This window comes from Lepus europaeus, chromosome 7, assembly GCF_033115175.1.
Source record: "Lepus europaeus isolate LE1 chromosome 7, mLepTim1.pri, whole genome shotgun sequence".
Lineage (NCBI taxonomy): Eukaryota > Metazoa > Chordata > Mammalia > Lagomorpha > Leporidae > Lepus > Lepus europaeus.
This window is the reverse complement of record NC_084833.1, coordinates 74,284,407-74,312,242: the sequence shown is the minus strand read 5'-3', so window position 1 is coordinate 74,312,242 and position 27,836 is coordinate 74,284,407. Positions and strand designations below refer to the sequence as shown.

Sequence of the window (27,836 nt, the reverse complement as noted above, 5' to 3'; positions counted from 1 at the left end):
TGGGCACAAATAAACAAACCTTTCAATCCCTTGATTCAAGTGATCTTAGAGAGGGTTACAGCCTGTGTCAGTGATGTCTGAACCTGGAAAAGAGCAGAACAGTTGAGCCTCTGGTTTAAGAAAGTTATTGATGGTTCCTCTTGGAACCTGGAAGGCCAGCTGCTGAGAAAGCTTTTTACCAAAAATCTAGTACTTAGAGTAATAAAATAAAAAAGGATAATTTCTTATGTTTTGATAAGTGTAGAAATTGTATATCTAGGCTGCAGCACTGCAAAAACAGATCATTCTCAAAGGCTTCTGCAATACTTGTAAATATGGTAATAAACATACTGAAAATAAATATGTCAGAAAGTATATAATGCTGCATATAATATATAGAACATAACATTGTTTTTACTTATTTGCAGCAAAACCAAGGCAAATGCCCAGCCCAGAATTGTTCAGTGGAAGCCCCTGGTTGGATGCCTGTTCACCACTGTACTGTAAGTTTGATTATTTCAAGATTGGCCAGATTGAAATAGAAATATTTTTATATTTTGTAACAACTGCAGTGAAATGAGCTAGAATGCTTACTGGATTTCTATAGTAAAGCAAACCATTTGAAAGAAGAAAGTGTCTTTTTGGAAAGGTGTTCATTATTCAAAAACTATCAAACTATCATTAGGCATTCCATGTGTTTTTTTTTTTTTTTTGAGTCAGGATAACTTGCAAAGTATTTCTGTAAAGGGTTATTGATGAATTATAGTGGATGGTCCTTAAAGTGAATATATTTGCATATATATTTGTATGAAAAGATGCATATTCAGCAATATTTGGTTTGATTTTGGATGCCTTACAGAAGGATGCATTCTCTTTGCCTATGCTTGTGTTGACTGCTTAATAGTGATGAGTAAATATACTTGAAATTTTCAAGTTTTCTTGGTGTAATAATGGTCTCTGTATTTGTATAGAATCTTCCATAGGAGAATTTTCAAGTGCCTTAGAAACAAACAGGTACCATGTCATTATTCTTCTGTTACAGATGGGAGCATTAAATGCAAAGGGAGTAAGAGGAGCATACCCATTGTAGAGTTAGTAAGAGGTTCCAGACATCTTACCACTCCTTTCCGTTACTTACTCTGCTCTGAAGTAAATGTGGAACGTGGCTGATTTATATAAAAGTTTCTTATACATGCATTGCCTGATAGAAATGACAATGGTTCCTCTGGGAATTGTATATGCTATAACTGACAGTTTGCCTGTCATGGAATAATTTGTACATTATGGGGACAAGAAATTAGAAAGTTACCTTTTGGGCATTCCTCTCATTTGACCATGCTTTTAGGCAATATAAAAGTGGTATGTGGTGCTTTTTAAATAGCTTCATCTATGATTGGGGTACAAGCCACTGAAGGGTGCATCTGGACTGCTGTAGCATGACATATGACTATATTATAAGGCAGTGGACTCAGGGAGGTTGCTTATTCATTCAGAACATGTAAGAGATGAAGTTCTTTATTTGGTTTTTGTTTATCTCTGTAAAGCAGAGGAGGTGAGACCACATTTAGTGAAAGAGATGATGATACTAAATTTTGGAGGGATTCCTATGATATATAAGCAGTTCGGACTTGTTGGCGACTTAGGATATGAAGTTTTCACATTTTTATGAACAGGTGGTTAGAGGGGAGTGCATATTCAAGGACCACTGATGTCAGAGAAAGGATAAGTTTTAATATTTCTAGTTTCATAAATAATTTCTTTTATTTGATTTCTGATGATATTATCTCACAATTACTAATCTACTTCTCCAAGGAGGCCATGAGCTCTCCAGTGTCCTAGTGTAATTATACTTAGAAAAATCCATGGTATATGGAAGGAGTTCTGTGATTTCTTCTTTAGTAAGTTTTAGAAAATTGTATCACCACTTGGTAAAGAGAAATAGTGATGCTATTTTATTCTCTTAGGTTGGTAGTTTCCATTTCTCACCTTCCTGAATCCTTTTATACTTTTCCTGTCATGAGAGTACCATAGAATATGTTTTGAGAAATTTTGTTTTCAAACTGAACAACATTTAGTAATTCCATTTAGCTATGTCTGGCACTCTGCCAATTTCTGGAAATATGAACATGAATAAGGTAATGTTCCTATTATTATCAAACATATCCATTTTAACACCAATAAGAATTTCTGATTAGTACCTGACCTCTTCTACACAGGTAATTTCAGACCAAAATAAATGAACTCTGACATTTTAGTTACATTATGCTGTCTTATTATAGGTAATTGCTTTATTAGAATCCTGATTTCTGCATTATTAGAAATAATTCACCCTTACAGTTAGATCCCTTGGGATCTAGGGATCCCAGATTAGTTCTTCCTGTTATAGGAACTTGAAAAAACTAGATTGATGACTATATTAAGATTTTTCCTGAAATCACAAATCAGAAATGTTAATATTAAAGTATGATTCTCAGTCCTGTGGCCAGATGAGAGCATCAGAAAGTAGGTATTTCTTCTCAATTCTGGCATGGGATTGGGAGCTGCTGGTTGCATGAATTTCCTTTATGATTTACTTGAGAGTAATTATATCTCCCAGTGGTGCACAGATTTTTCACAAGAGTTATGCAACACAAAATGATATGCTTTCCCTGGAAGTTATCCCCCATCCACAGAGGTAAGCTCCTAGTACACATGCTTGGACTGTGTGTCTCTGCCCCTGTTTGTCCCTGGCCATAACTGACTGATGATTCCAGGACAGAAATCTGCTCCAAGCAAGGCCAGTTGGATTCTTTTACCTGTTATTTTGAAATTTCTATTAAAGGAAAAAAATCAAACTAATAATCATCAGTATTTAATCAGATGCATAATAGTACCATTGAAAAAATGGGAACACGAGTTGTTGAGACCCTTAGAGCTGGCCTAAATGAAAGTCTTCAAAAAGTTCATGGAACACTGTTACGGTAAAACTGTGCATGGATTTCAAACATTTTGCATCAAAACAAGCTTTCTTTTAGGTCCACTTTTCCAAGAGCTTTTGTGTCTTTCCTTTTGAAGTTTTACTTATTCAGGTTTCTCTTTAATTCTGTAAAAAGTTTCTAATAGCCTATTGTTAATAAGTAAATTTCCCTCCTTATTTAGATTTTGTTTTGTTTGTTTGGAGTTTCTTCTTTGATTTACTTGTAATCAAAATGAAAAAGAGAAAGGGGAAAAAATGAATATGTGGAGTCAGCCTCATTCACTCAGTATTCCCTAGGCCTAATGAGTGTAATAAGTAGTTTCAGACAAAAAGAATATTCAGAACACTGTAATCTTCAGAATTTATAGTAGTCTATTCCTTCCAAATGTCTGACTGTGTGAAACACTTGGGTACATTAAAAAAAGACCAAAAATATCTAATAATGACTTCATTTGCAATATAAATGGGAAATATGGGTAGTAAACTAAGCAATTAGCATATATATTTATATAACAAACAGCTACATATGATATGTAAAGTAATTATGGTATTAATTTCCATTTTCTCATATCTTAGGGAATAGTGAAAATCTTAGCTCCATGTATTTATGAGGATAATTGTATTGTTTCAAAGTCTCCAAAGACTTAAGTAGTCCATAAGTAAATTTATATATATGTACATGCATAATAAATAGGCTCTATTTGTGAAATTTTCGAGTTCTGTTAATCCTCTCTTACATTCCTCTCTTCACTCTCCTACTCTTGCTTTTTGTTTTAGGCTTTATTAGTTTTTGCAGGAAAAGTCTTGGTCTTTTCTGTGTGCATTTGCCCTAAGTTCATTTTAAGTACAGAGTTTTATCATTGATTTTCTTAAAAAGGCTTAAATCTTCAAATTGCTTTGCAAATGCCTTGTCACTGGTTACATATTGCCTTGAAAATGACTTCTGTTAGGATTTACTCCTTCTCTTCCTGGATATTCTCAATTTGGCAGCACACACCTATGTATTAATGAGTCCAAGAGGTTTTGTTTTTAAAGGCTTTTCCTCTTAGCTAGAACTATAATGTGCTGATTGGAGTTCAAGCAGAAAAGGCATTTCACTTTCAGTAGTTATACAAAAACATTATTATACTTCCTGAATTATTATAAATGGAATATTTTTCCTAGTGAGAAGTGTGACAGTTTGTTTATCTTTCATTGTTTAACTACATTAATAACCAGAATGAAACCCTTCCTTATCCCTGCACTTTAAATTTAATTGGGTTGTACGGCTCATTGGTTTGTATGACCATGTATGAACACAATGGTTACCTCTGTTCCTGACACTTGTAAACAACTGAGAAGATGCCCACAGGTTCTGGGACTCAGGTGAAGACTGGCACATTTTTGAATATGGAGTGAACTAGGTTATGAATTATATTTGGCACTTGGAAATAAAGAACCTTGAACATTATCAGTTGCAAGAGGCTGCTGCATTTTAGCGAGCATGTGTTTAGACCATTCAGTCCAGCTATCGCCAGTGCATAGAATTGATCATTTTGAGGAATATACACAGACCCGAGTCTTCATTATTGGATATTATTTAGAGATGTCTATATTGTGTGATTTTTATTGACTAGGCATATCAAATATGAATAAACATACTTTGGCTAGAATAATTGCTTTGTTTTTCTGCACATTCACTTACACTTTAGTGGAACTTAAAGGATAATGTTAGGAGAGGAGTTTTTAAAAGCTAAGTTGAAAATAAAGTCCATTCTATTAAGGAGCTCATCAAAAATATTGCTATATCTAAGTACAGTTTTCCCTTGATATCTATGGAGAATTGATTCCAGGACTCTTTTCAGATACTAAAATCTGTAGATGCCCAAGTTCTTATGTTATATGGCAAAGTATTTCCATATAATCTTTGCAGTTCCTCCCATATACTTTAAGCCACCTCTAGATTACTTATAGTTCCTAACTAGTTTAAATGTTATATAAAAGGTTGCTTTTGTATGGGGAATAATGACAAGTATACAATCTGTACGTGTTCAGTGCAGATGCATATTTTTCTGAATATTGTTGATCTGTGATTGGTTGAATCCCTGGTTGCAAACATCACAGATACAGAAGGACAACTGTGTTTCTGTTGTTCTATACCATGCATTCATAAGTAAATAAAGGAAACATTTTTTCAATCATCTAAGCATTGTCAAAATACTGTACTCTGAATACAACAACTCTTGTTTACTCATTCAAGAAACATTTACTGGGACAGGTATTTGGTGTGGTGGTTAAGACACCAATTATAATTCCTACATCCCATATTGGAGTGCCTGGGTTCAAGTACCAGTTCCACTTCAGTTTCCAACTTCCTGATAATGTGTACCCTGGGAGCCAGTAGGTGATGGCTCAAGTTCTTGGGTTCTGGCTCCCACATGGGAGACCTGGATTAAATTCTGGGGTCCTGATTGCCATCTGGCCCAGTCGTGACTTATGGGCATTTAGGAAAATGAACCATCAGAAGGAAGACCCCTCTTGTTGTGTTTCTGTCTCTCTTTCATATAAAATGAAAAAAAAATAATAATTTTTAAAGAGAAACCTTTACTGACCACATTTAAGTTGTAATTGACACTCAGACTTCTTAATGTACAGAAGGAGACAATACATGTAAATAAATAATTATTCTTGGTAATATGTTCTATAATACTAGTTTATTCAAAGAGCTATAAATATTGAGAATGGAAAGTTACCTGGAAAAGTACTTTGGGAAACAAAAACAAACACACAGCAGTTGATCATAGTTAAGGGTACAAGTAGAAATGAGTAGGATCTGTGTTAAAATATTAATTCTGCCACTTACCAGCTGTATAACCTTGGACAATTTAATCTTTGAGTTTCTTCATACAAGGTATTTTTATATTTACATGAGATAATGAATAGAAAGTATTAACATAGCACCTGGCAGGAGGCAATTGCTTGATAATTGCTTCAAGGAAAGAAAAAAAAGTTTAAGTAACTCTAAAAGGGAGCAAGATGGGAGGAAGAGCACAAAAAAACCCACAATATTTTAACTCATTTTTAATTTAGGACTACTTATTTAGGTTTACTTAGGAGAACCAGGAAAAGGATCCAGGGGGTAATATACTCTAAAGACTTTGAAAGCAGAAATCTTGCAGCTCTTAAAAGGAAGCTTTTTTCTCTCTGGCAGGCAAGAAGTGATGATACAGGAGTGTCATATTTAACAAGAGATGTTTGTCTTCTGAGTAACATGCAGCCATTTTTGAGGAGTGAGGCCAAGCATTCCTTTTCTTTCAAAAACATTTTAACATTTCCCAACCATGTCTCTCCAGATTATTAAAGTAATTTTTCTTTTTTGTGAGAAATCAATAAAAGCAGCCATTTCTCAAAGAAACCAGAGATGTTCTTTTAAAGTGTTAATTGTTTCAGCATGTTCTCCTTGACTGCCTCATATCACCCACAGTTGGGATCATCTATTCTAATTGAAACCAGTTAATACAACATGCGGGAGATATTCTGCAATGGTCATAAATGGAGTTTTTCTTCATTTGCTTGTAGCTTCCCCCCAACTTTTTTTTCAAAGTTTGACCTAATTTTCTGTGTAGCCCACTTGAATGTCCATATCATGACACTCAGAAACATCTAACCCAGTCATAAAATTGTGTGTGTGTGTGTGTTCGTGTTCTCTGATTGTTTCCAGAATTCCTGTGAACACAGCAGCTGCTGAAAATTCTGCTGCTGGGAAATTACACCCAAATACTGTCTTTCCAAAGACTTTTATTTTATTTAGGGCAAGATTTTCATACCATCAGCAGTCAGGACATTATCAGATGATCATAGTTTTAGGAAAATTACAGAAAATTGTAGAGTGTAGGACCTTAAATTGGTGGGCACTGGGATTAGAGTGTTTCTGGCCATATGGGTGGTAGTCATGGAGTTAGAAAAAATCCAAAGGGGAAATATCTCAGAGAAAGTACAATGCACTCTAAGAAATGTGAGCTGTGTGGAATGGCTCTGGTTTCAATTTTGCTGTAGTCGGGGGCTGTAATCAAGGAAAGTGTAAGTGATATGAGATTGATATAATGGATACATTGTTACTGTTTCCTTTCTTCTGGTTCTTAACAATACTTTACATTAGTTCTGTCTCCGGTTTTCAAAGACTACCAGGAACTGCAGTACTGAGACAAAATAATTTTTAATTTTTAATTTTTTTTGACAGGCAGAGTGGACAGTGAGAGAGAGACAGAGAGAAAGGTCTTCCTTTTGCCATTGGTTCACCCTCCAATGGCTGCTGTGGTAGCACGCTGTGGCCGGCGCACTGCGCTTATCCGATGGCAGGAGCCAGCTGCTTCTCCTGGTCTCCCATGGGGTGCAGGGCCCAAGGACTTGGGCCATCCTCCACTGCACTCTCTGGTCACAGCAGAGAGCTGGCCTGGAAGAGGGGCAACCGGGACAGGATCGGTGCCCCGACCGGGACTACAACCTGGTGTGCCGGCGCCGCTAGGCGGAGGATTAGCCTAGTGTTACACTGTCTTTGAAACAAGCAGAGAAAGGAAACCCACTGTGTTTATGAGATAGGGCATTGGTTCATGGGAGAGATATATAAGGGGCATTCCCAGTGAGCATCCATAAAATCAACACAGTGAATATAACAGAAAATGGAGAAACATTCACAGGCATGCCCTGGGTGAAGAGATAGAGGATGCAAGTCATAAGGTGGCTGCCTAGATCTCAGAAGTGAGATGGCACAATGGTAGATAGCCATCTGGAAACAAAAGGCAAATCCACATAACACTGAGGTCAGTTAAATTTATGTTCCATGTGCCAAGCTTCCTTTTTCTGTATTTTTTATATTCTATAATTTCCTCTCTATCCAACTACTGATTTACTGATTTGTCCTTTTTTCTGGGAGTGGGGAGGTTATTGAAAGACCTGGTAGACATAGAATAAAGGTAAATCTTAATTATATTTTCTTTTGCAAATTTGGAATTTTTTTGGTTTATTTGTTGCTATTTTCCTTCAGAGTTCTTTATTATTTTTCACAGTTTCATAGATATAATTCACACACCATATAATTCACCTTATAATGTAAACAGCTCAATGATTTTTTTGTCCATTCACATAGTGATGCAACCATAACAATTAATATTAGAACATTTTCATGACCCCTAACTGGAGCTCATATTTATTAACTTTTAATTCTGTACAAATGATCTTTATGTATATTATTATACCACTATCACACTGTCTTTGTTACTGTAGTTCTGCAGTGAGTTTGAAACTGGGTACTGTGAGACTCCTTTTCTATTCTTTCTAGAGATTGTTTTGGGTGTTTTGGGCCCCTTGCATTTTTTTGTATGAGTTTTAGGATTAGTTCATTAGTTTCTGCAAAAAAGTCAGCTGGTAGTTTGATAGATTTCACTAACTCTGTATATCAATTCAGGAAATATTGCCATCTTCACAATATTAAGTCTTTTTGTTAGACAGAATTAGACAATGAGAGAGACAGAGAGAAAGGTCTTCCTTCCGTTGGTTCACCCCCCAAATGGCTGCTACAGCTGGAGCTGTGACGATCCGAAGCCAGAAGCCAGGTGCTTCTTCCTGGTCTCCCATGAGGGTGCAGGGGCCCAAGCACTTGGGCCATCCTCCACTGCCTTCCCGAGCCACAGCAGAGAGCTGGACTGGAAGAGGAGCCACCAGGACTAGAACCCGAAGCCCATATGGGATGCCGGTGCCGCAAGCAGAGGATTAACTGAGTGAGCCACCATGCCAGCCCCTCCCTGAGTGTTTTTTACATGTAGCTGAGTCTTTTTTAAAGCTCTTGCTAATGCTTTGTATTTTTCAGGGTATGAATTTTACTCTTCTTCAATGCTATTTCTTCCAAAGGATTTCTTTTTGATGTTATTGTAAGCTAAATTGTTTTATTTATTTCAGTTTCAGTTGGCCATTGCTAATATGTAGAAGTACTATCAATTTTTGTTTATTGATCTTTCATATTAAACCTTGCTGAGCTTGTTAGTTTCAATAACCTTTTAGTGAGTTCCTTAGGATTTTCAGTACACAGGATCATGACATCTGCAAATAAAGTTAGTTTTATTCATCCTCTTCCAATCTGGATGTCTTTTATATAATTTTCTTGTACAAATGCCTTGGCAAGAATATTCAGTACAATGTTGAGTAGAATTGGTAAGAGCAGACATAATTGTCTTTTTCTTGACATTAGGGGGAAAGTATTTTATCTTGCATCATTAAACATGATGCTAGCTGTGGATTTCTGCAGATGTTCTTATGAGGTTGAAGAAACCCCCTTTTATTCTTATATTTTTAGTACTTTAATCACACAAAGTGATTTTTTTGCTTATTTTGTTTTTTTTAATTATTTTTTCTTTCCCTTGACTTGTAAATATTGAACCTGTAGCTTCTCTTAGCAATTATATTTTTACTATTGCTAGCTTTCCTTTTTTCCACTAGAAACCTTTTATTTAAGGTATACAACTTTAGGAACATAATGATTCTTCCTACTCTACCTGCACTCTCACCGATATTCCTCCTCCCTCTCTTAATACTTAATTTTTTTCATTTTCTCAAAAACTCTACTGGCCTTCTATTAAGGACATTAGGTAGCACTTTTCCAGGATTCCTGAGGGCATAATATACTTATACATAATCCACATCTTGAGCAGCACCAAGCTCTGGGCCACTTTCCTGTATAAGAAGAACATTACATTTCTGGATAGCACATTTATTCAAAGTGCTTAAAACAGTGTCCTATTTGACCTTTCTTGTAAGATGCTAGTTAGGATACCTGCCTTCTGGTGTGCCTAGGTATGATACCTACCTCCAACTTCTAGCTCCAGTTTCCTGATAATGCATAACCTAGGAAGCAATCAAATAGTTGGGTTGAGGCCACCCACATGGTAGACCTGGTTTACGTTTCTGGCTCCCATCTTTGGCTTGGCATAATCCTGGCCATTCCAAGCATGTGGGTACAAATGAGTGGGGACTCCCTGTCCCTGTCTCTCTCTGCCTTGTAAATAAATAAATAAATATTTAAAAGATTCATATATTTCATACTTACCCTTTATTGAATAATGCTGTTATTCTTACATTATACAAGAAAACTGAAGCACAGGGAAGTAAAATATTTTTCTAGCATCATGTACCAGCACATATGAAGTCAGAATGAGTCTTTTAGTTCTTATTTTGGCTCTGTTTCTGATATTGCTTATCCTCTTTGCTGGGTAAGTTGATGCTTTTGAGTTTGCTATGAAAAATGTTGAATTTAGAAGTGATTGGTCTTTTTAGTAACTGTATTTTGTGTCTTGGAAGACATGATGTGAATTCAACACATTGAAATTTTGGGCATTAAAGTGTTGGACAACCATCTTGGCAACCATAACAGCACATTGAAGGTCTTCCTTCACAGTATTGTTTGGGTTTTTATTCTCAAGTAATTTATTTGGAGAATAAGACATATATATGGACACTCTGTAATCAGAGTTAGAAGCTTGAATATTTGGAAATGTAGTTAGGTCATTCTATTCAGAGTTAAAATAATTTTAATAATGGATTTTCTTTCAGAGAGTTGCTAGGCTCTCTCTTCTTGGTTTTATCCTTTACCGAAGAAATTGAAATTGAGTATGAAGTGTTCTCTCAGGAATGATTTCATGACATAGCTGTAAGCTATAGCATTATTTTTCAGAAGTTTACAGAATGATACACATATCATGGCAATAATTCGTAAGTTATTGGGAATACAAAATGTCATAGTGTGGTGGGGTGATAGTTTTTCTAAGTTGAGTTTTGTCTCTGTATCTAGGAAAAATTCCTGGAAGAATTGAGCATTTATTTTTGCTCACATCAACTTAAAAGAGCTTCAGACGTATTTATTGAACAAAATTTTACTTTAGTGACCAGAATCCTTAATTATGTGATATAAACCAAGAGTCATTTAGGAATAGCTGAAATGGTGACCACTTGTACTAAATATTTCTTTATTTTTTTGTACTAAATATTTCAATGCTTACAGTATATTTACTGAATACTCATTCTACAGCTTTTCTGTTTTGTCTCAGTATTTTTCAAGCACATTTGTTTGAACATTAGAGACACATAATATCTTATTCTGAACATATTTAGATACATATCTAATAAGAATAATTATCCTATTACCTAACCCATTATAAGATCCAGATATTAGAGTAGGTGTATGGAAATTTAAGAAAAGGCATTACTGAGGGTAGCTGCATTACCAGGCATAAGAAATGGAAGCTGACAGTGAGGAAAGAAATGTTAAAGCAAGAGTAAGCTCATCAAGGAAGGGAACAATTGTTAAGAGCAAGAATAAGTCTTAAACTCTATGCAATAATTTGGTAGTGCGTTATTGGAGAATGAAACCTTGTATTTTAACTGACATTCATTAAGTGTTGGTCATGAGTCAACACTTCAAAAGCTAAGATTATGTCTATTCTTTTTTTGGAAAAAACACTATTATTACCTTTGTGTCTTTAATTTTGGCTACTAAAAATGCAACATAAAATATTCAATAGATTAAAATATATGATGTTCAAATGATATACTTTAATTCTCTGGATGATTCATGTTTATTGGCATATTTTTATTACAGAGGAGCAGATAAATGGCATTCTTTATCATGTGTAAACTTCAGGGTAGTGGGTTCCATTCTTGTCCAACTGGAGTAGTTGAGGCTTTATAATGTGTTTATGGTGGAGACAGTTGCAATATTGAGGGAAGAACAGACTGGTGGCAAAACTTGGAGCCCTGGTGATATGTAAAAGGCACTTTGCCTTGGGTGATAAACTTAAGAGTATATTTGCATCTATTGATATAACATGAGCTTTTCAGTATAAGTTAATACTCTTAATATTAGACTTTTCACCCATCTTTTAAGGAGAAAGTACTGCATTTTAATAAGGACATGAATTCTGGAGTTAATCAGTACTTATTGATATCTTCTTTCTCTCACTAGCCATATGACATTAAGGGTAGCATTTCAAAATCTCTTAGCCTCATTTTTTTCCTTTGTAAAACACTAATAATGAGTACTTGCCTTGACAGATTGTTTTCCAAATTAGAGACAATATATGCCTAAATCAGTTACTGTCACATAGTAGGTTCTCAATACATGCTAATTTTGTTATTATTATAACATTATCAGAGTGGAGAATTCTGAAGGTGGTTACAGTTTAAGATCTGTGTTGCCTCTCATGGGCACTTGAGCTATGAACGCTCTGCTGGCATGGCCTACTTTTATTTTATCTCTGACAGAATAAGATGCAATTGAAAGGTATGGAGTTTGTGTTTTCAAATGAGCTGATTTTCCTTTTTTTTTGAAAAAAAAAAGCATAAACATCAGATTTTTCCATTATTTATTTTATATAATTTCTATATCTTTGAAAATAATTTTGAACAGAGCCATTTCTGTTTTTGTTTGGGTTGAGTTCCTAAAAAAGTGTTTGGGAGAATGCATTCCTAACCTGCATGGTGTAAGAATCTCCAGAAACATGTTTGATTGGTTTGATCATGGGCTGATAAGTCAAGTGCAGTTATGATGCAATTCTTTTTCATAAGCAAAGCAAGTGGATGTCTCATGAATTTTCCTGGGTATCTTTTCTTAAATAGCATGTTCTTTTTCATTCCATGTCATTCTGTCATAAACACCGATTCCATGAAGAACCCTTGGGTTGGATATAGTTAGCTATTCATAGACCAGCTACAGATATGGAAACATGAACAATCCCACTTGAAAACCTTATACGGTACATATATTCTTAAAGAACCTTACCCAAAAATATTCAACAATATTCCATTCTATGGTTAAAATGAACAGCAGTGGGACCAGCATTATGGCACAGCTGGTTAAGCCACCATCTGCAATACCAACATCCCATATCAGATTGTCAGTTCAAGTCCTGACTTCCACACTTCTAATACAACTCCCTGCTGATATACATGGGAAACCAGCAGAAGATGGCCCAAGATCTTAAGTCTTTTCCATCCATGTGGGAAACCTAGATGGAGTTCCAGACTCCTGGCTTCATCCTGGTCCAGACTTGGCCAATAGAGACCATCTGGGGAGTGAACTAGTAGATGGAAGAATTCTTTGATTCTCCATCTTTCTCTGTTACTCTGAATTTCAAAAAATAAAATAAATCTTTTAAAAAGAAAATAAAATTGATAATACATTATATTACAAGCTGATACTTTCAATAGTAGTGATCACAAGACTTTAGAAATATTTCTTCTTTGTGTTTTTTTCATGAATTATCTGTAAATAAGCTTACAAATCCAAGGAAATCACAACAAGAAGTTATTTAAGTGTCTGAATTATTCAAACATATGGAGCCTTTCTTGTGAAAGGTTTCCTTGCACCTACTTACTTTTCTGACTTTCTGCTGCTCTTCTGATTTTGCTAATAAACTTCAAGGACTTGCTTCATTAGATTTAGCCTTAGGTTACATAGTACAGACAGCGGAAACTATTTCATGAGGTCATGTGTATGGCGACAGCCAGTTACCACATAGAGCAGGAGTCAGTGCTATACTTCTCACAAATAGCCTCCAGCTACCCTAGACCTCTTCAGAACTGTACAAAATGTTTGGACAAACTTTAGCTTGAAGAAAACTTGACATAGAAATAGAACATTAATTGCTGCAGTTCCTCAACGAGGTCCTGTTTGGCAGCAGGCAGTATAGTTCCATGCTTACCTCCTAAAAATCATCCCTCCCAGGCTGGATAATGGGTTGACTCTCTGGCTTCAGCAACAAAAGGTACAACACATACATCTAATCAGAGCCCCAAACCTGAGCATGATTAGAGTGGATGGAGAAGAGTCAAATTGTATACCAACCATTCTTCCATTATAGCAATGAGGCAAAATACATGCAAGCATCTATTTCACTTGCTGACCTTATATTTTGACCAGACTCAAACCAATTACTTTAAAAATGCTGTTCAACTGTAGATTACCTAAACTTCTCAACCTATGAGGAAAATATATATGATAATTGATCTTGATGGCTATTTTAGATAATATTTTGGTAAAGTAATGTCCACAGCTTAATTAAATGCATGCTACAAATATTCTCCCTCTGAAGATGTTACTACTATATTGAAAGAATCAGTTTGGTTTTGCCATGGATTTGATCCTACACCATTGTTCTTTAGGTTGTTCAGCATTTGCATTAAAAAATTATAGTCTATTTGTGGTTAAAATAAAAATGTATTCTGGGATGCAACTTAATGGCCAAAATCTCTGTTCAAAAGCAGCCTAAAGTACACATGAGCAGAATTATGACTCTCTAAAATCTTGAAGCCTATAGGAAGACCTCTAAGAAACAAGAGTCTCATCCATTCTCAGTTTTGTATATAAGGACAATGCATACAATCTGGGAAGGGAGCTCAGCTCTGTTAGAGAATAGGATCCTCTTTTTCATCAAGCTGGAGAATTACGGTATTTAGGTTTTATTTTTGATGTAATATTGGAAAGAGTTCAGGTTTTGGAGTTACCCAGAACTAGGTTAATATTCTATCTCCATAGCTTACTTAATTGGGAAATTTGTTAACTTCTTTATGTCATGTGTATGGATTGAGTGTAATGATATACATAAAACCCCAGCACACTGTTTAATCCCTTCTCCATAATTTACAGTGTTTTTTAAAGCTATTCACTTGCTTTTCCTCTACTGTTTAGAGGCTTATTCTGAGGGCTAATTTGAAAATAAATGGTTTTCTTTAAATTCATGTTGCCTAAATATGCAATACTAAGTCAAAGAAATGATGCAATTAATTCCATTGCCTCCCTAAAGAGTACTAAATATTGTATAGAGCATAAAGACAGCTCACCTAACTTTATTTTATTTATTTTTATTTTTTTAAGATTTATTTTATTTATTTGAAAGAGTTACAGAGAGAGGTGGAGCCAGAGAGACAGAGGTCTTCCATTCCGCTGGTTTACTCCCCAAAAGACTTCAACGGCCAGAGCTGAGCTGATCTGAAGCCAGGAGCCAGGAGCCAGGAGCTTCTTGCAGGTCTCCCACATGCGGTGCAGGGGCCCAAAGGCTTGTTCCATCTTCTGCTGCTTTCCCAGGACATAGCAGATAGCTGGATTGGAAATGAGGCAGCCGAGACTCAAACTGGCGCCTACATGGGATGCAGGCACTGCAGCCTGGGGCTTTAACCCACTGTACCACAGCCCTGGCCCATCACCTACCTTTAGAGTGGATAGAAAATTACTCCCTTCTCTCCTGAACCACCTTCTTGGGAAATTCTGCTGCTTTTTCTAGCCTTATACCATGTAGACAGGATAAATTTAATCAATATGGGCAAACATCTGATAGACCTGTGGCTAAGGAGAGCTTTGGCACCGGGAATGTGACCTCTTGTATGACACAGGGAAATGTTCTCATCACAACTATTTGGAGAAAAAAACAATGGAAAATAGGGAGACTCTTAACTTTCTTGTTCCCCGACTGTTGTTTTGATCAGTTAGTTCATTATCACATGTTTTAAAAATATAAATAACTGAGTTTTCTCTAGCACATCATTGTTATTCATTCTGCCTGTTCATAACTGATGGAACAAGGACATAAGCCTCAGCCATTATCGCTCTTTACCCAAAAGAGATAAACTTTTGAATATATTCCTTGCCCTTGAATCTCAGTTGGATCTCACACCCTATTGCCTTCATACCCCACCTCTTACAGCCACCTGAAAGACCAGATGCTCTGAACACTTGAAAGACCAGTTCCAGGAATTCCCCTCTGCCTGCTGCCCCCTGCCTCACCCTGATCCCCAGCCCTCCTAAAATATAAAAAGGCCCAGCCCCTGGGGGTCAGGTGCCTTCTGCCATTTGTTCCATCATGGGTACATAGGTAGTTGGTCACCCAGCTCTATGGATTTATTTTCTCTGAATATATTAGGTCTGGCTGTAAATTCGTACACTGCCTCCTCTCTATTTTGTGCCTCTTTTCCTAAAATTTTGGTGCCTCGTGTGAGGAGGCACCAATCTGCAACTCTTTTCCTAACAATAACCATTTATACAGCAGCACATCCTCCCTTTCTCTTTAATTATTTCAACAAATATTTACATGGTGCCTGCTATACACTAGACACTGATCCAGGTCCTACAAATGTAAATAGTTTTCTATGTCCTCAAGAAGGATGTGGTAATGCATTCTATAATTGCCCAGGTGAAGATAAAGTTGTAATTTGGTAAGTACTAACAAGACAAACATAGTACCCTTAGAGTGCGTTCAGGAGGCACTAATGTAAGAGAGGGTGGTCAGACAAAGCTTACTTAAGGTAACACTAATTAAACTTCAACCTGAAAAGTAGGATCACTTTGAGGAAGGACAAGGAAGAGATCCATTTAGGTAGAAGAAAAGGACATATAGAAATCCTGTTGCAGAGTGATGCATTTTCAGTTCTGAGGAATTGGAAGACTATAATGGCTGGAGTGTGGAGAATAGATTAGAGTGGAGCATGGTAGGAGACAGGACTGGGGAGGGTTATACAAGCCAGAGAATATTTAGGATTTAATTAGAAGTAGATGGGAGAGAACAGAGTGGATCAGATAATATGGTAATACTTGGAATTTGAAATCATCACACTTACTTCTTTTTGAAGAACAGGTAGAATATAGGGGGAGGGGAAGGTATTATTTTCTTAAAAAAAATCCAGTTACTTACAAAGCCTTCATAGAATTCCAGACAAATGACAGTTGTAACATGAATTAGGGTGGTGGTGGAGATGCAGAGGCATGAACAAATCTGTGATATTTGGGAGTAAATATTCCAAAACCTGCAGATGAATTCTCTCTCTCTCTTTCTCTCTCCATCTCTCTCTCTCTTTGTGTGTATGTGTGTGTGTGTGTGCCGGGGGTGGCTAAGAGGAAGAGTGGTATCAGAGATAACTCCTTGCTCTCTGGTTTGCATACAGGAAGTGTTATTTGCTGAATTTGGGGACTGTAGAATAAAATGAAAAAGGATAGGAGGTTGGTAGCTGATAAGAAATCTAGATCAAGATATGGTGATTTTTTTGAGTGAAAAATGAGTATATTCAAAATATGAAAAGGCTGAGGATCCAATTGATATAAAGACCAGGAAATGTACAATAGATTTCTTCAACAAGGACATAATTAGTAGGTTAGTTTCATAAAGTGGTAGTGGTCAAAGAGCAAATAAGAGATTGAACGTTTACAATATACATTTTGGACTAATAAAAACTTACTATATAAAATGCTGATGAGAGGTATTCTTTTTTTAAAAGATTAATTTTTATTTATTTGAAATAGTTATAAAGAGAGGTAGTAGTGAGAGAGGTCTTCTATCCACTGGTGCACTCCCCAAATGGCTACAGTGGTCAGAGCTGAGCTGATCCGAAGTCAGGAGCCAGGAGCTTTTTCCATGTCCCCCATGTGGGTGCAGAGGCCCAAAGGCTTGTGGCATCTTCTACTGCTTTCCCAGACCAGAGCAGAGAGCTGGATTGGAAGTGGAGCAGCTGGGACTAGAACCAGCATCCATATGGGATGCCAGCACTTCAGGCTGGGGCTTTAACCCGCTGTGCCACAGTGCTGGCCCCGATGAGAGGTATTCTTGAGAGGAGGATAAGTATGTAACAGGACCTAATAAAAAATAAATGTTCCCTGAGAAGATAAAAATGGATGAGATCTAAAGACTGTGTGTTGTGGTTGATCTCATGTATAAGTACAGATGTGTAAAGTTACCAGGACATTTGTGTATTTGTGGTGGGAAATTGAGAGAGACTTAGTGCAGCCTGTGAAATATAAAGTGTGGAGAATCAGCTGCTGAAAATGAGAGAAAACAAGAGGGGAAGAAGGGATCAGATGTTAAAAATATCATGAAGAATGGGAGAACGGTATGACCAGGTGAAAGAAATGAGACTTCCTAGAGTTCCTCCAGAGATCAAGTGAATATTTCCTATCTCATGTATAATGCTTTTTGATCAAGCCCACTCCACAGTGTGGTCTATTTGCTTGAATTTCCTCCACTTTAATTCAGAGATAAACTTCATCATATCACATCCACTGCCTTGCCTCATATTGGTATGATTTACTGATTTTATATTTGTGTGTCTAATTTCTATAAGAAGAAAGCAACAAAAGGGAAACTGAACACTGCTCTATAAAAGTCAATGGAATATTCTGTACCCATAATAGAAATTACTAAGAATTTATGAAATTTTTCAAAATGAAATCAAATCAAATTTTAAAACTGTAGAAGTTTATTGGACACACAAAAGAACTGTTTGCAAATTGAGACATTTTGAACCTGTGAGGGGTAACACAGTTTATAAAGCATAAAGGAGGAAGTATTTTGTCCCTTTTTGTGACTGGATATTTATTTTATCATTTTATAAAAGCAAATATCTATTTGAGCTGACTTGTCTGTAGCTGGTTGGTTTAATTTTATTGAATCATGCTGACAGGACTTAAAGCTTATGTTTTATATTTCATTTATGATTAGAGTTGGCATTTAGGGGAAATTTTGGATGGCTTAAATTTTGATTATGTAGTTATGGGTGGTTCACCTTATAGTATTCTAAACTGTCACCTCTTTTAATTTTTCTTTAACAGCCCTAAAAGGGTTTGAGCATGTGTCAGATATGAAACAGTCCATATTGGCAACTCAGGGCAAAGACATAATTCTTTTTTTTTATTTTCTAAAGACTTATTTATTTATTTGAAAGGCAGAGCTACAGGGAAAGATAAGGAGAGATTATTATATAGAGAGAGACCTTCTATCCACTGGTTCATTCCCCGAATGGCCGCAATGGCTGGAGCTGGGTCAGGCTGAAGCCAGGGACTAGGAGCTTCTTCTGAGTCTCCCACAAGGGTGTAGGGGTCCAAGTACTTGGACTGTCATCTGCTGCTTTCCCAGGTGCACTCATAGGGTGCTGGATTGGAAGTGGAGCAGTTGGAGTGTTGGCCCAAAGTCTTTGTTTTATGTATAGTTTTACATAATTAAATATAAGTGTGGCCATCCCCACATTATCCTGTTGAAAGAGTGACTTTTTATCCTTGAAGATCTAGGTTCTATCTCTTTGAAGCTTCTTTTAATTTCTAGTCCCTCTGTTGAGTCCTTACCAAATTATTGTAGTATGAATATCATGAAATAACATTTGAATATTTATGTTTCTTGTCCCCATTAGTCTGATTCCTTGTGAAAGTGTCTGAATCTTATTTAGATTTCATTTCTCAGAGGCCAGCCTAGAGCCTAGCATGTGAAAAAATGTTTAGTAGAGGTTCTTGAAATTGAAATATATGGAATTATAAAGGTTGACAAAAGAATATAGCATTCATTTTCTTGATTGCCTTTACTTTCTGTTGCTTTCTAGATGAGCTGTTCATTGCTAAGTTCTTTGTCTCACCATTTGCCCAATAGCTTAAAACAAGGTATTTCTTCTAATGCTTCCCTTTTCTCTTACCCTCTATATTCAAAGCATAATCATTTTTGTCAGACCTTACCTCCATCCTAACTGGAATTACTAGAGTCCAAGATACTGTCATCTCTCACCTGGACTACAAAAAAGAGCATTTTAACTTTATCTATGCAGTTTCATGAACTTTATTCCTCAATAATATACTATTTACACATCAACATATAATCTTGAATAATCTGAAAAAACCCATAAATCTAATAAATTCACCCTCCTTCCTTGCTTAAAACCTTTTAGTGGCTTTCCATTATGCTAAGAATGTATTTGAACTCCTTTCCATAATCTCCTCATGGCCCTGCATTGCCTGGCCTTCACATGTCTCCTCTAGTTCATGGCATGACACTTTCCCTCATAATTTTCTCTGAATTCCCAAAGACTCAAAGAGTTCCTGTCTGAGGACATTTGCTATCACTGATTTGTATCCCTGGAACATTGTTCTCCACACGTGAACAACTGACTCCTTTTTGTCTTTACATTTCCAGGTTGCCTTTCAGAGATGTCTTCTCTGTCCAAAGAGCATAGATTTCTAGTGTGGGAATCTCTCTTTTTCTATTACTATTATTTTTATTCTAAGCCTTTATCAAAATTGTGTATTTATTTGCTTTTTTGTTATGTTATAGATTGTAAACTCAGTAATAGCCATGAACACGCCTATTCTGTTCATTATAATATACCTAATACCTAGCAAAATATGTGAGGCATAGAGTTTATTAAATATGTGTTTAATGATACATAAGTCATGAAAAAATAAGAATGGGTGAAAGTATGAATAGAACAGGAGGAATGAGACTTCTTGGCCTCATAGGCAATTGAGGGGTTTACAAGTAGAAATGATCACAAAGATGTTTGAGAAGCCAAAGACTTTTTTTGCATATTAAGCATTTATATTTTCTGTATTTTGTTTTGCTTGGTTGCTTCATATTTCAGTTTGCTTTTTTTGTTGTAATTATGATTTAGGGTGCTTTGCAATTTAGATGTCCTTGCCACTCTGGTTAAAAAATATCTTATTTGTATTCCATAGTTAACTAACTGAAACAAACTGCTTCATAAAAGAATAGCACATCTGATGACCTTTGGATGATTTGTGCATTTTTATGTGTTTGCACATAGTAGTGCATACATAGTTGCATAGGGTTTATAGAGAAGTGTGATGTGTTTTTTCTTCCTGATTGTAGAGTGCAACTTTAGATTATTGAATTGTTTATTTTCAGAGAGTGAATCCAGTTTTAGAAGCTACTAAATCTTCATGCCAAGCATATTTTGTAGCATATTGTTCACTCTGTCACAGTATTTACTTAATTTTTCATTTCCTCTCTTCATCTAGATTTTCTTTTAACTTCAGGTTTCACAGTGCATGCTACCTAGTGTTGTGCTCATATCAGGTAGCTAAGGATAACTACATTTTGTCGTTCTTCTATTTTCTTATCTTCTGTTCCATAAACTTTGATTCTTGAGAATAGCTTATTTCACCAGTAAAATCTTATGCATAGTGTCAGAAGTAGGGAGAAACCCTAACAAAAAATGACTGACTCAGTTACATTAAAAATAGGTTCAAATTTTATTATGATTGATGGATTCTAGACTCTTGTTACTACCAATTTACATCATAACCTAAATTAGATCTCAATTATGGAAAAACTGTCAGAATTATGGAAATCTAGGCAATTAGAAATTATAGGATGATAAATGATTAAAGATAGTGGATTAAAAATATGTGTTCTATTTTTCTAGAGCACAAAGTATCAATTGGGACAAAGGCCTTATGACTAGAGGATACCCATGATTTGTTTGTTTCCATTACAACTATTTTTCTCTGCAGCCTAGCTACACATAATATACATAAAATTGACAACTCTGCTGGGAAGATTACTCACACATCCAAGAAATATGTATTAATTATCTGTTATATACAAATCAGTTTTCTAGGAAGACAACGTAGTGAAGTGTTTAAGAACACTGACTTTGGAGTCATATTTCAAATACTGATTAGCCGTGGCATCTTGGGCAAGTTGTTTAATCTTTCAACTTTGTTTATTCAGTGTTATGAGTAAGTTTTATGGGAGAGTTAAGATGGAAATAAAAATGTTTTCTTCACATCAATATAATTTAGTTATGTAAAGTACTCAACATAGGTCCAGGCATAGATAAGTACTTGGTAAATTATGACCATTTCTTAGTCCAGTTTATCTGAATCCTATTTTAAAAATAAATATAGGACTATTTCAATAAAAGTGTTATATTTCATGATAAGGTAATATTTACAAAATAAATGATAAATTGGGTATAGAGGTAGATAAAAAAATTGCTGAGAATTTCCCTAAGATACAGTATTTGATAGTGATCACCTTACTCCAGTGATATTATTTCCTTTACAACGAAAGCACGAAAGCATTTTGCTGCTTAGCTGTTTTATTCAACCCAAATCTACCATCCCATAAATGGCATCTATTTTTCTTTGTGATTTTGACAACATAAACATAGTTTAATCCCCAATCCGTGAAGTCCTGAAATAGTACTGCATGATTGAGTTTCATTGAAACTATTCATGATTGAGTAGCCAAAGCAAAAGTTGAAGGTCTAAATTGACTGCTGGTTTGCTGAGGGGAGGACCGTTGGCTGAGGCCTGTAGTACACCGCTTCAGCGAGGGCCTCAACTGCAGCCACCTGGCTTGTTGCTTTCTGGGCACCACCCCCCCCAGCCGGCTGGACACAACGCGCCAGTAGCATGACCTGGATTCTTGAGCTCTTGGGCGCTGCTTTGAGCAGCGTCACCCTTTACACCAGAAAGCTGGCAGGCACTGTGGGGAAAAAACAAAAGAAGAAAGTGGAGGAGGTGCTAGAAGAGGAGAAAGGGGAATATGTGGTGGAAAAAGTTCTTGACTGTCAAGTTGTAAAGGGCAAAGTGGAGTACCTCCTGAAGTGGAAAGGTTTCTCAGTGAAGACAATACGTGGGAACCAGAAGAAAATCTGGATTGCCCTGACCTCATTGCTGAGTTTCTGCAGTCACAGAAAACAGCACATGAGACAAATAAGTCAGAGGGGGGCAATTGCAAAGCTGATTCTGATTCTGAAGATAAGGGAGGAGAGAGCAAACCAAAGAAGAAGAAAGGAGGGTCAGAAAAGCCACGAGGCTTTGCCCAGGGTTTGGAGCTGGAACGGATTATTGGAGCTACAAACTCAAGTGGAGAACTCATGTTCCTGATGAAATGAAAAACTCTGATGAGGCTGGCCTGGTCCCTGCCAAGGAAGCCAATGTCAAGTGCCCATAGGCTGTCATTTCCTTCTATGAGGAAAGGCTGACATGGCACTCCTATCCCTCAGAGGATGACGACAAAAAAGATGACAAGAATTAAGTCTCTTGAGTACCAGCCCCTGTCACATCCGACTGTGGATTTCAAGTGAGGAGGGAAGACGTTCTACTTGTCTTGACACCACAGAGGTGGCTTGAGAAGATGTCCTTTGAAGAGCCAGCACAGTTTCTGTGCCCTGCAGCAGCCCGAGTGATTTAAGCTGTTCCAAGCTATGTAGTTCACACACCCATCCCAGTGGAGGGGAATGGGGATAAGTGTTTCAAGGCAGACCATTCTGTGCTTTGCTGAGAGAAGCGAAGGGCCTTCTGTGAAGGACAAAACTTGCAGAATTGGGTGTGTGGGAGAACAAAATATACTGTAGGTTTTCAGAGGGCATTTCAACAACCCACAGCCTTCATCCCAATAGTGTTAACTCTGCATTTTAAAAGCGTGATTATTACTGGTGTATTATTTAGAGGTGGGAGGGATGGGGTAGGGAGAAAGGGAAATGGGTTGGATCATTTTGATTAAAATTTGGGACCTGATTGGGGAAATGATGAAACAGTAGAGAGAACAACAAACTGAAGATTCGGTTCTATGTCCAGGATATTTTACCAAAAAAAAAAAAAAAAAAAAAGAGTCATTGACACCATAAATGGGGACTGCGAGAGGCTGTTTAAAAGCTTTGAATGCCTGAAACCTGTAAGCCAAGGTGTTCGCTGCCTGAGCTTAATGTTGTTCCCCACAAAGGACTAAGCCAGTTCAGAAGTTACCAAAGTTGCCATTTTGTAGGTAGAGACTGGGGAGGGAGAGTGTACACAGGCAGATAGATCATTCAGTCTTAGAGGTGCTAATACTTGAAATTAGACAAAAAGACCCTTTCTTTTCAAATTATGAGGTTGTATCAGCTTATCCATCTAAACCACTGGCTGAGGGAGATGGCAGAGTAGGGAAAGACAAGGACCCATACTCTTAAGGTAGCAAATTCTTGATGCCTCTGTTTTGTTTTGAATTTTGAACTCTGAAACCATGGGTGGCAGGGTTCAGTCACTGACAGCACACGTTTCATTGAAACTATTCAAGGGTTGAATGATTTCAGAAGTCCTGGTCTCGGGAGAAGACTAATCATTCATACTGGGGCAGTGGTTCACTTTAAAACACCAAACAGTTTTTTTTTTATCCTAAGAATCAACTGAGACCCAAGATGTTCCATCTTGATTCCTAAGATCCATCATATCTTGACATGGTCTAGACCTGCATCTAGAGCTGCATTGTAAAATCTCTGTAGGCATGTGTTAGGTTTCTGTGAAAACCTTGTTTAAATGTAAACTTCATAGCACACTGTCAGTTTTTGTCTTAACAAAACTATAGATTTATAAAAAGAAATAAAATGACTGCCAAGAGGGGATAAGTATGAGCCAGATTATGGACATTGTTGTACTACATATGTATCTCTACTACAAATAGTATAAATGGCATGAAAAAATATATTAAGCTTACCTTGACAACATATGATAATACGACACCATTGGTCGAATCATTTTGGAACCATTACCTAGGATTTAAGACTGTGACTAAGGCTGTTATAGTCTTTGTGTCATGGCAGACATAGAATAAATGCAGAGAATTTGTGCTTTATCCACATTTATTACTCTGAATGTATGTTTCAAAGCAGTTGAGATTTGGGCTTCTAAAATTGGATCTGTATTTTCTGCCTAGAGAGATACAAATAGATAATGACATAAAACATTAAAGTAGCATTTTGTTTTGAATTTAGGGATAAGAGTGTGTGGGTGTAGTTAATTCTATTAACAAATGATTAAGGCCACTCTGTGGAGACACTCTACTGGATGTCTACTATGTTAGAAATAAATTTATCACCTAATTGGAAAGTGAAAGCACAAATACATCAAAAAATAAAGAATGTTAAGCTACAGGAAAAGGAAGCTGAATAGTTGTTCTGCAGATATTCAGAGGAGTAAATAACAGTTTCTAGAGTCTTCAAACATCCTTGAGATACTATCTAGGAATTTTTATATGCCTAAGACTAATTTTAGAAGTCTATAGCAAAAAAAATCTTGCATGGGATGATGGACAGCATTGTTGAATAGGATGGTTCTAGGGGTTGTTGACAGTCCAAGTATAGCACTAGACTAAGGCTGCAAATGCCCACTGTAAATTCTCAGTACTATAGTGTGTATAATTGTTGTCTTATTTTCTTGCTGTTGAAGTTTCTTAAGAAATTGTAAGCAGAATTGCAAAAAAGTAGCCAACAGGATCAGAATAAAAAGTTCCTTCAGAGAGATATATACAAAATGTGAATTTGTATAGGAGGCCTTCAAACTATAGACCAAACTAATCGTTCACATAGAACACATTATTTCAGCAATTTCAGCAAGGCTTCCATAGACTATATGAGGGCAGAAATTTGATTCACCTTTTTGCCAGTGAATCAAATCCTGGAATAGTACCTGACTCATACTTGGTGAGTTAGTACAATTTCAATACATATTTGTTGAAGGAATGAATCTATAAAATGATGGTAATAATACCTACATTAAATTGAAATGAAGGGCTGATGCTGTGGCGTAGTGGGTAAAGCTGCTGCCTGCAGAGCCGGTATCCCACATGGGTGCCATTTTGATTCTCAGATGCTCTGCTTCCAATCCAGCTCTCTGCCATGTCCTGGGAAAGCAGTGGAAGATAGTCCAAGTCCTTTGGTCCCTGTACTCACATGGGAGACCTGGAAGAGGCTCCTGGCTCCTGGCTTCAGATCAGTGCCACTCTGGCCATTGTGGCCAGTTAGGGAGTGAACCAGCAGATGGAAGACCTCTCTCTTTCTCTCTCCCTCTGCCTCTGCCTATCTGTAACTCTGCCTTTCACATAAAATAAATAAATATTTAAAAAATTGAAATGAGAATGAAATATTATATTGTACACGAGTCAAGGACTATAACATATTGAGTTTTATTGCTTCTTAGATTCTACATGATTGTGGAATGCTGTTGACTAATTCTTATAACAGGAAATTCCTGCTTTGTGGAAATCAGATATGGCATTTGTGAGTTACATAAAATGGAGAATATCCCTCTAAAGAGAAATGGAAACTGCAAGCCAAGAACTGGTCTACATATTATAAGTCAGGAAAAATAACTTGAATTTTCATTTTTCCTTTCCTTTTTTTTAAACATATTTCCCACACAGAGATAAAAATAGTGTCAAAAATAGCTTTGAACTTGAAGGATGACATTATATGTGCAATAGTACATTTTTAATTTTTATGTATAATTTTTGACAATTATGATGTTAAATGTATTTTTAAACTATAGATCTGCATGAATATTGAGTGAAATTTCAACTTTCCATTCACTGGCATTTAATTTTTTTACTTTTAACTTTTGCATCAGATTTTGTTCAAGTTCTAGGAAAGAACTTGGAGGGGAAAATACAGCATTAAAAAATTTATTGCCAAATAACTCCAGTATCATAGACTTTCTAAAGCATTATCTTAGTCTAAATTTGTTTCTGTCATTTCTGTTTAGTTTCTATATGGGCTTCCTACTAAAAAGAGTTATGGACAGAGAGAGAGAGAGAGAGAGAGAGAGAGAGAGAGGCAGAGATGGGTCTCCCTTCCATTGGTTCACTCCCCAAATGGCTGCTACAATCTGAAGCCAAGAGCCAGGTGCTTCTTCCTAGTCTCCTGTGTGGGTGCAGGGGCCCAAGCACTTGGCCATCCTCCACTGCCCTCCTGGGCCACAGCAGAGAGCTGGACTGGAAGAGGAGCAACTGGGACTAGAACCCGGTGCCCATATGGGATGCTGGCGCTGCAGGCGGAGGATTAACCAAGTGAGCTACAGTGCCCGCCCCTCGCCCTTATTTATTTAATAGGACACTATTTAAGTAAATTAGTGAATGGAATGGCTCAAAGTAGTTTTTTTTTTTTTTTTGAAAGACACATCCAGTCTCCCAAAATTGAGTCATGAAGACATAGAAAGCCTAAACAACCCAATAACCAAGACAGAAAGTGAATTATTAATAGAGATCCTCCCAACAAAGAAAAGCCCAGGACCAGACAGTTTCACGGCTGATTTACACAAGACATTTAAAGAACTAATTCCGGTTGTTATTAAGCTATTCAAAATAATTGAAAGTGATATAATCTACCCAAATTCTTTCTATGAAGCCAACATCACCTTAATTCCTAAACTCGGAAAAGACTCAATAGAGAAAGAGAACTACAGACCAATTTCCCTGATGAACATAGATGCAGAAATCCTCAACAAAATATTAGCTGTTCAAATCCAACAGCGCATCAGAAAGATCATCCCCCTGGACCAAGTTGGCTTGGTATGCAGGAATGGCTCAACATTTGCAAATCAATAAATGTGATACATCATATTAACAAACTGAAGAACAGAATTCATATGGTTATCTCAATAGAAGCAAAGAAAGCATTTGCTAAAATAAAACATCCTTTCATGATGAAAACTTAAAAAAAATTGGGTATAGAAGGAACATTCCTCAACTCAATCAAGGCAATTTATGACAAACCCATGGCCAGCATCCTATTGAATGGGGAAAATATGGAAGCAATCCCCCAATGATCTGGAACCAGACAAGGATGTCCACTCTCACAATTGCTATTCAATATTGTCCTGGAAATTTTAGCCAGAGCCATTAGGAAAGAAAAAGAAATCAAATAGATACAAATAGGAAGGAGGAAATCAAATCATCCTTATTTGCAGATGACATGATTCCATATATAGGGATTCTAGAAGACTCTACTGAGAGGCTGTGGGAACTTATAAAAGAATTTGGTAAAGTGGCAGGATATTAAATCAACATGGAAAAATCAATAGCCTCTGTATACACAGACAACTTCATGGCTGAGAAAAAACTTTCAAGATCAGCCCCATCAGCAATAGCTCCAAAAGAAATTAAATACATTGGAATAAATTTAACCAGGGATGTCAAAGATATCTACGATTAAAATTACAAATACTAATGAAATAAATAGAAGACATCAAAAATGGAAAAATCTTCCAGGTTCATGGAAGAATCTACATCATCAAATGTCCATATACCAGGGCTGAGGCCATGGCTCACTTGGTTAATCCTCCACCTGTGGCACC

The 27,836-nt window shown here is 36.6% G+C and overlaps 1 protein-coding gene and 1 pseudogene across 1 annotated transcript in view; both read left to right on the top strand.

The window, feature by feature from the left end:
• The window catches only part of DLG2 (discs large MAGUK scaffold protein 2), a 2,175,716-nt gene that overhangs the window by 428,103 nt on the left and 1,719,777 nt on the right, over window positions 1-27,836 (top strand). Inside the window, exon 5 of the mRNA XM_062196791.1 lies at window positions 408-482. Within this exon, the coding sequence (XP_062052775.1) occupies window positions 408-482 (75 nt within the window). The remainder of the gene's footprint in view (window positions 1-407; window positions 483-27,836) is intronic.
• Window positions 22,140-22,769, top strand: LOC133764871 (chromobox protein homolog 1-like; annotated as a pseudogene).